Source organism: Cnephaeus nilssonii (assembly GCF_951640355.1).
Source record: "Cnephaeus nilssonii genome assembly, chromosome: 21".
Taxonomy (NCBI): domain Eukaryota; kingdom Metazoa; phylum Chordata; class Mammalia; order Chiroptera; family Vespertilionidae; genus Cnephaeus; species Cnephaeus nilssonii.
In genome coordinates, this window is record NC_137092.1 from 6,518,085 (window position 1) to 6,528,835 (window position 10,751).

Genomic DNA, 10,751 nt, shown 5'->3' on the forward strand with positions numbered 1-10,751 from the left:
AGGGGCACATGAACTTGAACTCGTGGGGAGGAGAGGGAACGATGGAGATGGGGGGGGGGGGGGGGCCCTATAGCGCCACGGGCCTTGTCTGATAACCCAGGGACGACCACTTCAGTCCTGAGAACAAGATTTTGAAATAGCTATTGCTAAAGAAAACAGTCACTATTTATTTTATTGCACTTTTCCTCTTTAAGAAGATTCGAACACGAACGATGAGACATGGAGCTGAGCTGTGGAGGGAAGGAAGCGGAAAGAAGGGGCACGTGAACTCCATCCGCTTGAGGAAGGGACCAGCCCGGCTCGTAGGGGACCCCCCCCCCCACCTGCCCCGCCTGCGGCGTCGATGGGCTGGTCTCCGCAAGGGCCAAGTCTGAGGATGGAGATGACGGTCCCGGGAGCCACGGGGACACCTCCCTGCAGCCAGTGGCCGGCCAGTCGGCCCAGATGGCTCACAATCTTAGTGAGGTTAGGGTCAGGGGTTCAAACCTGGCCATGGACACTTTGCCAAGGCTGGGGGGCCCTCCATACAGCCCACGTGCGCCTGCCCTCTCGGACCAGGTGGCCATCACCCGGTGGAGGTTCATGGCAATGTCCCCCAAAGAGCCAGACCTGGGGCAGGGCTCCCCACCATCTGCTGGGTTAACACGTCAAAGCACTGCTCTTCCTGCCGGACACGGGCGGATGGTGCCGCCTCACGTGCAACTTGCTAACCGTCCTGGGGTTTCTTCATGAGAAAGCCGGCGTCCGCCCCTCTTCTGTGGGCAGCACCGAACCCCCAGCCCGAGCCTCTGCTGAGGGCACTGCCTTGCTCCACATGGGCTGGCCCTGATGCGTACGCTGACCAGGAAGTCAGCGGGCCAAAGACCTCCCCGCAATGGGGCGAGAAGCCCAGAGAGAGCAGACAGGAAGCCCTACTGTGCGCCCCACGCAGGGCAGCCGCACAAGCACCCAGGCTGGGGGCTCGGGCCAACTCAGCTTTCAGGGGGGCCCTTTCCACGTCGGGCAATGGAGTCTGGACACACTCCCCGGGGGCCCCCTTTAAAAGGCTAACCTCCTGGTGACACTCCTACCCATCCTCAGAAGCCCAGCTGGGAGGGACGCGGGGGCGGGGGGGGGGGGGAGATGGGGGGCGGGGAGGCGGCAGAGGAAGAGCGGGGGTCCAACACCACAGAAGCTCCGGAGCACCCAGCCTTAACTCCGTCCTTCGTTAACATCCGCTCCTGAAGAGCTTCCCCTGAAATGTGACCAGCTCGTCCCCCCTCTCTCCCCCTGACAGCCCGCCCGCCGGCCCGGAACCTCTTTCCCTCCAGCCTCCGGAAAACCCCAACTTTCCCGAAAGGCTGACCCTGCAGAGGCACCTGCCCAAGCTGAAGGGAAATGGCTACTTGGCTTGGACACCCTGGAAAGGCCAGCATTTTGCACCAACTTTGCAACTGTGGGCCCATCCGTCCGGTCCCCCCTGCCGCGGCTTCCCTCCGTGGAGACCGGGAGCTGTGACGGTCCTTGAGAGAGCGGGTGGGACACATGTACACACGGGGGGGCCTGATCAGATGCCTGACTTCAACCCCCAACCTCCATTTGAGGGGAAGACGTTGCCAAAACACAGCCAGCTCGGAGCTGGTCCTCCCGATGGGAAGGACTATCTCCGTGGGCAATCCCCACCAGCGGGCCATCTTACCAAGCACTTCCCGGGCCTGGGGACATGGGATCAGAGTCAGGCCCTTTGACCAAGAGTGGCCGTTCACTTGTGTAGCGTCAGGTTCGTCTTTCATCATGTTTTCCTTAAGCTGGATGGGTGTGCGGTTCCTCCAGGCGCAGCAGCGGGAGGGAGGGAGGCAGGGCATCCAGGCGGAGCCCGGGGGTTAGAGGGGAGGCAGGAGCATGCCGGGGTTGAACGCCCACGGAGGGGACCCACAAGCATGAAGGGAGCTCATTTTAAGAGAGACATCTGTACGAAGTCCCGACCTTCCGACCAGGCCCCCACAAAGCCACTGGGGTTGGAGGGGCAATAAGGGCTGTCGACTGAGAGCATGTTGGGGCGTCTTCTCTCGGGTTCTGGGCCCAGGACGCTCGTTTCTTAAACCATCGCTGCTTTTCACGGAGGGGGGTCTGAGTCCAGAGATCCCAGGGTTGGGAGCCGGGGAGCCGGGGCCACTGGGTTCTGGGTGTGGACTGGCTTGGAGGGAAAGGTCAGGGCAAGGAGGTGTGGTCCCAACCACGAGCTGTCCCGGGTCCTTCCACGCTCCGAAGCCAGGTTTCCGGTGGAAGGTGAATAGGCAGAAACCCCATGAGATTCCCAGTCTTCATCACAGATCTTGACCATGGGGGCCCATCTTTCTGCTTTAAATGTTGGGGGCTACTTCTGTGAAATCTGGGGGTGGGGGGGAGAGGAGAGACTCGAGGAAGAGACTTCTTGAAGGATACTGAGGGGTCTGGACCCAGGCCAGGGAAAGGTGATTAAATCTGATCTTCTGTTTATACCGAGGAATTTATAGCTCTGGGGGCGGAGCAATGGGTCCGAGTATACGTATGCATTTCATGTACATTGCGTGTTCTTGGTTGTGTGTGCTGCCTCTTGTGTGCCTTGCAAGAGTCAGCGCATCGTGTGTTGACACCGAGTTTGTGTATTTGGAGTGCAGAACAACAGCCGATTAGCCTTTCTGTATTCCGTCTGTGCACTCCTTGTGTTCGTGTAGTTTTTGTGTATTTTGCACGTGGGTGCAGGTCATGTCTTGTGCATGGTGCATGTACGTCTTTGTATATGTTCTGTATTGTAAGTCCCTTCTATGTGTGTGCTGGATGCGTATTTTGGATACGGGTATAACCACGTGTCTATCTCAATTTGGTCTCTGTGTATTTTGCATGTGCGTTGCATGTTTTGTCTTTGTGTGGCAACAGTGTACCTCTTTTGTGGTGGGTGTGCATGCACGTGTGCCTGTGTGTGTGAAGGTTTTGTAGTCCTAGGTCAAGGACACGGGGATAAAATATCTACCCTTGACCTAGGCCTTAGGAATGGGTTGGGTCCCGCTCGCCCCTTGTCTCGGAAGTTCAGCACCATCTCCCACGAGGAGGGGGAGAGAAGCACAGAGGCTCTGCGCTGGGCCTGGGATGCCCTGCAGACACCTGGGGATGTGGGTGACCAGGAACTAGTGAGCACCCTGGGCCTAGCACCCTGAGCTGGTGCCCCACCCCCAAGGTAACTGTAGGTGCTAAACAGCCAACAGTGAGGCTGGGGCTGGGGCCACGACTGGGCAGCCCGGCCACATACCTCCCTGTGTGGGGGCATTTAAGCGATTATGTTGAAAGGCAAAGAGGCCCAGGCTGTGAGGCAAAGCCTCCCCACCTCACCCCGTCCCAGGGCCAGCCTGACTCTGCCGGGAGGCTGTGCGCGCTCAGTCCCTCTCAACCTCTTCTGGGGCGGGGGCCGCTCCCCTACCATCCCGTGGTCTGTGGAAGCCAATTTAACAGGGAGAGAATCCGAGCCTGTCAATCGCAATGATGCCTGTGGCTCATCCAGGGACTTCACCCGTGGGTCCCGGGCTTTAGAAGTTCCCCACAGAGGAGGCTCCCTAAGTCCAGACCCTGGGAATTGGGTCCCCAGAAGCCCTCCTCGCTGGCATCCTTGGCTTCAGAGCGGGCGATCCACTCTGGCCCTCAAGGGAAAGGTCCATGGAAGGGACTGACGCAGAGCCAATGGCAATGACAGCACGGGGTGGAGAGCGATGAGAATGGAGGTGGCGACCATGAAGGACGGTGGAGGGGAGGCCTGGGGCGGGGTGGCCCAGGACAGCTGGAGCCGCGAGGGCCGCCGGGCCCCTGTGCACTCAGTAAGACAAGCCTCAGCCGTGGGGACTGAAGCTGCAGCACATGGAGGGCAGAAAGACAATTCTAACGTCTACGAATCCACGGAGACTGGCGTGCCTGAGGCAATGGCAGCAAACCCAGGCCCTGTGGGGTTACCGGGGAGGTCAATGAACCCATTAGGCCTCTTAGATAACCAAACCCACCAAGCAGGGGATTTGCTCCTGAACCTGAACTCCAGGGAGCGAATATATGTGTGAGTGTGTGTGCGTACCAACATACACACACGTATGTATATGTGTACATATACATACACTGTAGTGCACATAGTCAAACACATGCATAAGTTGCCCTGTGTCAAAAATATTGCATAAGCTTATACAAGGTCCAAATGCAATTGTTTCTAGAGCTAGCCAGTAGAGGAACTGGTGAGAGAGACTCGGGATGTATCTATATACACTGGATCCATGGATGGCCTTCCTCAGGGCCCGGTGCCCATGGCTCAACTGCTGAGGTGTTTAGACACTGCCTTCCCCGCTCGCTCTCCTGGCTTTGCAGAGGTCTGTGCCCCCATCTGGAAGAGCAGGGATGGGGTGGGCTGGAGGGCCAAAAGTTTGGGTCCCCATTCTGAACAGTCTATTTTTTCTCCTGATTGAGGGCTTTTCTCTTCCGATGGGGGGGGATGGGGTGAAACACCCTAGTTCAATGCCATTCCTAGGCTATTAATACTCTAAAGATGAATACTGTGTGGGCTACTAAGAAAACAGGTTATCTCCTGTGTTTTAAATATTGAAGTTCATGCAACAAACACCCATGCAGCTCTATGGCATCGCTGGACATTCCACTGCAGTGTCAGGGTAGCTGGGCCCCGGCGCTGGGAAAGCAGACGTCTGAAAACTCCCGGGCAACCAAGAGACTGGACGTGCTTTTGTGACCCGGAAGCCTGCAAAAATGGTGACATCTGAAGTGGAGAGGTCCCTGGGTGTGTCAGCTGCTCTCCACAGGCCTAAGGGAGCAGATGAGAGACTTGGCAACTTGCAACCGGTCACACGAACTCTCCCTCCCCCGGGCTTCCCTCTCATCGACACTGCAGAGAGGAAAAAAACCCAAATGCAGCATTTCCCGTTATGAAACACAAGCCTCCGGAGCATCTACTTGGCAGCTGCGATTCACAGACCCCAGCCTGTGACCAAGAAAGGGATTCCAATACATAGGACCTCGTGTTCTTTTCAATGCAACATGGAAACGACCTCCCGCGTAATTACCAGCACTTTAAAGCCAAGCCACCTTGGTTCCCTGGGCAGGTGGGCTCAGATGGGAGGGGCGGGGTAGGGGGTGCCGGGGGGGGGGGGGGGAGGGTGCCTCTCCTGGATGCTGTGTGCATTTACCCAGGGAGGAAAGGTGGGCCTCAGGTTATGTATGTGCTATGAGGTGGCCTCAAAATCCCGGCTCCATAGGCGACTCCCATCTTTGGAAACCCCCTAAGCCGGCGGTGAAGGTTCGCGTGAAAAGCCATGGGGAGCTATTCTGTGTTCTAAGTCAAAAAAAAATCAAAAGATCAAAAGTCACTTGCACGACTATTGCGTCCCATGCAGAACCGGATTACACACTGTGGAACAGACTGACTACAGGGCAGGCGGTTATGCAACGCCTGCATTCAGTCCCGTGGAGCTGGGGGTATGCTAAGAGGCTGCAATCAGACATCGGTTAACATTTTGGTAATATTCACATAGTTTGTATTAGCCAGCGTGCAGTTGGCCGTCTTCAAGTTTTCCTCCCTAAAGTCCTCGTTGCTGTTGTTCACCCCCTCCTGGATCTCCATGTAGTCAGACTTACTAATGGTAGAGGCACTTCTACTTTTCTTTAGGTCAGGGGAGGACGGGATCTTTGGACAGCTCGCCACTTGCAAGTACTGGGCCTGCTCCTCCCCCTCTGTCTCGCGGTGGTAGAAGTAGTTGAAATTGGACACTATGACGGGGACTGGTAAGGCAATGGTTAACACACCTGCAATGGCGCACAGGGAACCCACGATCTTGCCCCCAATGGTCGTCGGGACCATGTCTCCATAGCCTACGGTTGTCATGGAGACGACTGCCCACCAGAAGGCATCCGGGATGCTGGGGAACTGGGAGTCTCGCTCATCGGCCTCCGCGAAATAGACGGCGCTAGAGAACAGGATGACCCCGATGAAGAGGAAGAATATCAGGAGGCCCAATTCCCGCATGCTGGCCTTGAGGGTCTGCCCTAGGATCTGGAGACCTTTGGAGTGTCTGGACAGCTTGAAAATCCTAAAGACTCTTACCAACCGGATGACGCGGAGGATGGCCAGCGACATGGCCTGCTGGCCCTGCTGGGCGTCCTCGGGCTTCTCGGCCAGCTCCGTGCCCAGCGTGATGAAGTAGGGGATGATGGCCACGATGTCGATGATGTTCATGATGTTGGTGAAGAAGCCGGCCTTGCTGGGGCAGGCGAAGAACCGCACCAGGAACTCAAAGGAGAACCAGATGATGCAGAGCGTCTCCACGATGAAGAAGGGGTCGGTGAAGGACGTCGACGGCTGGTAGCCGACGGTGCTGTTGGAGTAGGCGTGGAAGGTCACGCCCCCGCCGTGCACGTCCTCGTTCTCGTCCCGGAAGATGGGCAGCGTCTCCAGGCAGAAGCTGACGATGGAGATCAGGATCACCATGACGGACACGATGGCTATAATCCGGGCGGGCCCCGAGCTCTCCGGGTACTCGAAGAGGAGCCACACCTGCCTCTGGAACTCGTTCTCGGGCAGCGGCCGCTCCTCCTCTTTGATGTAGCCCTCGTCTTCCCGGAACATCTCCATGGCCTCCTCCCCCAGCTCGTAGAACCGAATCTCCTCCGAGAAGATGTCCAGGGGCACGTTCACGGGGCGCCGCAGCCGGCCCCCCGACTGGTAGTAGTAGAGGATGGCGTCGAAGCTGGGGCGGTTCCGGTCGAAGAAGTACTCGTTGCGGAGGGGGTCGAAGTACCGCATCCGCTTCTTGGGGTCCCCGAGGAGGGTCTCCGGGAACTGGGCCAAGGTCTTCAGCTGGGTCTCGAACCGCAGCCCCGAGATGTTGATGACCACCCGCTCGCAGCACTCGTGGTCGGCCTCCGGGTCATAGGTGTCCTGCGGGTGCCCCGGGAGGGCGGCAGCCTCGTCCGCCGGGTCTCCGGTGGCTACTGTCATAGTTGGGACTGAGAGAGGCGCCTCACGCTGACGCCTTCCAGCTGCCTGGGGGCAGGGAGCTCAGGGTGCCGCCGCCGGTCCCGGGAGATGCGGGCGCATGGGCCTGGGCCCCTGCGGGAGAGCCCGGGGGGCTCTCTGGGAGCCAGGGACTCAGCGTGGCTGAAAGACAGAGGCCGTGAAGGACGTGAGGCCACTCGGTGTCGGGGGGTTGCTGGTCTGTGTCTCCCACCGGAAGCATGGCCACAGCCACCGAAAAGCACAATTTCGTTTCACCCCGGAGCCTGGCTGGGGGTCATGGGGGGGGGGGCTCTGGAATGCCCTGCACTGAGGGAAGGGGGCGGACCCCTCTGCACCGCACACGCAAGAGCATAACCCAGGACGGAGGCTGGAAGAGAACCTTCCCTCAGGCGCTGAGCTAAGGTCTTGAAGGTGCCGGCGCCCCGGGAGGTATTGGCTGTGGCGGACCTTGGACCTGGGTCCCCCTCACCACCCCCACGGGGGGACCCCACGCACGGCTGTTGTTAAATAAGAGACCGGCTTACCTGGGAGGCAGGGACGGGGAGCCGATCAGCCGGTGAGGGAACCCTAGCTGCACACACAGGCAGCCTGACTCCCCATCACGTTTCCACGCTTCAGCTAGAAAGAATGGTGAGTCATCGTGGGCAGGAGGGCGGGCGCCAGGTCCTGGAGGTGAACTCCAGGTCTGGGCTGGGCCGCAGGGGCGGCGGGTGCCTGGTCAGGGGCGCGCGGGCGGCCAGGACGGCTGCGCGTGGGGCCGGAGCCTGTGGAAGGAAGGAGGCGAGATGCAAAGGTCAGCAGAAGCCCGAGTCTCAGGAGGTGGGACGCTGCCGGGGGAGAGACGGCAGCCAGGTGGGGCCAGGGCTGCGGGGAGGCTGGTGCCCAGCCTCAGGGCCCCCGCAGCCTCCCTTCCACACGCCCTTCCCGTCCTGGGGTCACACCTGAGACTCCCCTCAGCCCCCCAGCCTCCTGTGGGCAGGCTTTCATCGGCTGGAAGCATTCCCCCCCCCCCCCCCCAAACAAGCCTTCAGGCTTGGCTGGGTCTGTCTCCTCCCGGGGCCTCCCCGGCTGAGCCAGGTCCCCTGTTGGTCCTCGGCGGCCATCAGGAGGGACTCGGGGCAGAGCCCTCCCACCCCAGGTCAGGCCCAGCCTCTAGAGAGCGGAGAGCTGCCCACACTGCAGCCTACCCACGCTCTGACCTCCGCGGGGTCCCCCCAACGCGCACTCCTTCCGAGCTCGGCAAGGGGGACTCCTCCCGCAGAAAGCTCGGCTGCACAGCGCTGCCTGGCTTGGGCCCAGGACTGATTCGCCCTCGGGTATCCCTGGCTGCAGGCCTCCCCCCAGGCGCTCGGCATTTGAGCCGGGCAGGCGCCGGACCACCGACTTCCCCCCCAGAGAGAAACCCCTCGTCCTCCGGGCCAGGGGCGGCAGAGCGGCCAGCCTGGCTGCCCGGCGGCTTGGCAGCAGCGAGAGGGGAGCCCGGAGGAGGCCGGCTGCTGAGCTGGACGCCCCGCCGGCCCCATCCCGTCCGCCCCGCAGCGGGAGGGGCCTGGGCCCTCTCCCCGGCGCCCCGGGCCCGGCCGGGATTCCAGCGCGCGCGCTCCGCGCTCGTCTCCGCGCGGGCGGCCTAGACCCACCGGCCGCCGCGGCCGCCAGCGCCGCCTTAACTCCCTCCTGCCCGGTCCGTGGGGCTCCCGTTGCGGGCCGAGCGCAGCCAGGCTCCTTGGCCTGCGGGGTGCAGCCGAGGGACCCCCGAGGCGCCATCCCCACCCGGAAACTCTGGAGCCTGAACTGGGGGGCGAGGGGCGGGCGGCCTCCCCGGGTCTCAGCCTCCTCCCGGGCGCGGGGGCTCCGCCGCAGCGCGCGGCCGCGGGGAAGCGGAAAAGCCCTCCTCGGCCGCGGAGCCGTGTGGATTCCCGGCCGGCGGCGCCCGCAGCCCCGCGTCCCAGCGACCCGGTCCCGCCAGCGGAGCTATTTACCAGCCGCGGCTCTGCGGCAGCCGCACTTCGCATCCCCCGCCGGCTCCCCGCTCCCCCGCCGCCCCGCGCCGCGCACCGCCCGGGGTCCCGAGCCCACTCGGCGTCCTCCCTCCCGCGGGGCGCCAGCCCCTCGCCCGCCGACCCGGCCCGGCTTCCCCGCCCGGGGCTCAGCCCGACCCCCGCGCTGCAGGTGGCGCCGGGTGCCCCGCAGCCCCTCCGGGCGCCGCAGCCCAGGCCGGGGGGCAGCACGCGCAGCCCAGCGCCCCGACCCTGATTTACCCTTCCGGCCGGGCTCCCGGAGCCTCCATGTTCCTGGGGGACCGCGGCGGCGGCGGGTGCGGGCGGCCAGCCGGGAGCCGGCTCTGCAGTCCCGCGGGCGGCGCGTACGGAGCGCCCGGCCGCCGCCCGCAGCCGCACCGCGCCACGCAGCGCCGCACCTGGCCCGGCTGCGAACTCGAATTAAAGGGGCCGGCGGGGGCCGGGACCGCGAGGCGCGCGCCCGCCGCCGCCGCCACCGCCACCGCGCTGGCCGCCGGGCTGAGTCCCTGGCCTCGGCCCCCACCCCACAGAAAGACGCCCCTTCTTTGGCAGGGGCCGGCTCCCCAACCCGAAGCCGGCGGCGAACTCGGCGGGGAGCTGCCGGGCGGGGGGAGCAGGGGAGAAGGTGCGGGGGGAGCAGGAGGGCTGCCTGCCCAATGCTGAAGTAGGCGAGGAGGACGCTGGAGAGCCGCTGCCCCGGGCTGGCCGGCCGGGGAGGAATCCGGCCCAGGGGACAGGGGAGCGATCATTACGATGCTGCCGACCTGGATGTGACGACCCCTCGGTGGCCCCCCTCCAGCCCTGCCTCTCCACCGCGCTCTTACCCAGCCGCCGCTTGGCTGCAGCAGGTGCGGGGTGGCCGCAGTGTGGCACAAACTTGCTGCTGCGGTGGCCCCCACCGCGAGGAGCCGCAGGCCGGTCCTCCAGCCCCCTTCCCAGGACCAGGGCCAGGGCCAGGGCAGGGCCGGCTGGGGACCTGCAGAGGCCCTGGGGAGGGGTCACTGAGCAGACCCTCAGGCCTGGCAAAGTCAGCTGGAGTGCAGGGCCTCAGATGTGCAGCTCACAGCACCCCCCCGGCGGGGGCAGGGGGGAAGAGGGGGGAGGGGGTGCCCCAGAGAGGATACCCTTTGCTCTTGGAAGGATGCCTGTGGGAAGCGCAGCCTGCCCTCTGCTCAGATGGGGGACCTGGGAGCATCCAGGGTGCCCTTGGGAGCCGCCGCCCAGCCCCAGGCCCCTGAGTTCTGTTCTCCAGGGCTCCGCCAGGATCCCTCTTCCTGGAGCCCTGACTGCAATGCAGCGGCCAGGAGGCTCCCGCTGGGCCCTCCTCGCTCAGAGGGCCTCCCCTCTGGGCCTGTAGCTTGTGGTGGAAGCTTCCAGAGCCCAGAAGGTCCAGCTGGGTGGGATCCTGCCCTTTCCTCTGGGTGGTCTACCCAGAGCTGTGGGGGTGGGGTGGGGAGGTGGGGGAGGGTAGTGACCCCAGGGAGCTCTTGGGATGACAGATGATGCTAAGGCAGGGCTGGTTAGGTTTCGGGCTCCTTGAAGCTGGGCGGTCCATGTCCCAGGCAGGGGATGGCCTGGGCATTTTGGAACTGGCCAGGCGGAGACCTGAGGTCCCTGCCCAGTGACCAGGCAAGTTAAGCCACGTCTCTGGACCTCGGTGTCCTCATCTGCAAAACGCCGATACCTCCTGGGCGGTTGTCAGGGTGACGTCATCGACA

At 63.0% G+C, this 10,751-nt stretch overlaps 1 protein-coding gene across 2 annotated transcripts; it reads right to left on the reverse strand.

Moving 5' to 3' along the window:
- Positions 1-5,010: 5,010 nt before the first annotated feature.
- KCNA2 (potassium voltage-gated channel subfamily A member 2) lies at positions 5,011-9,381 on the reverse strand. Of its 2 annotated transcripts, none has more exons than XM_079761469.1 (3): positions 9,274-9,381; positions 7,540-7,779; positions 5,011-7,156 (listed from the first exon to the last, which is right to left on the reverse strand). In XM_079761469.1, the coding sequence occupies exon 3, from the start codon at positions 6,995-6,997 to the stop codon at positions 5,498-5,500; it is 1,500 nt and encodes a 499-aa protein (XP_079617595.1). In that variant the 5' UTR covers positions 6,998-7,156; positions 7,540-7,779; positions 9,274-9,381; the 3' UTR covers positions 5,011-5,497. The 2 variants fall into 2 exon arrangements, with proteins under 2 accessions (XP_079617595.1, XP_079617594.1); XM_079761468.1 differs by lacking the exon at positions 9,274-9,381 and adding an exon at positions 8,215-8,353.
- Positions 9,382-10,751: the final 1,370 nt, after the last annotated feature.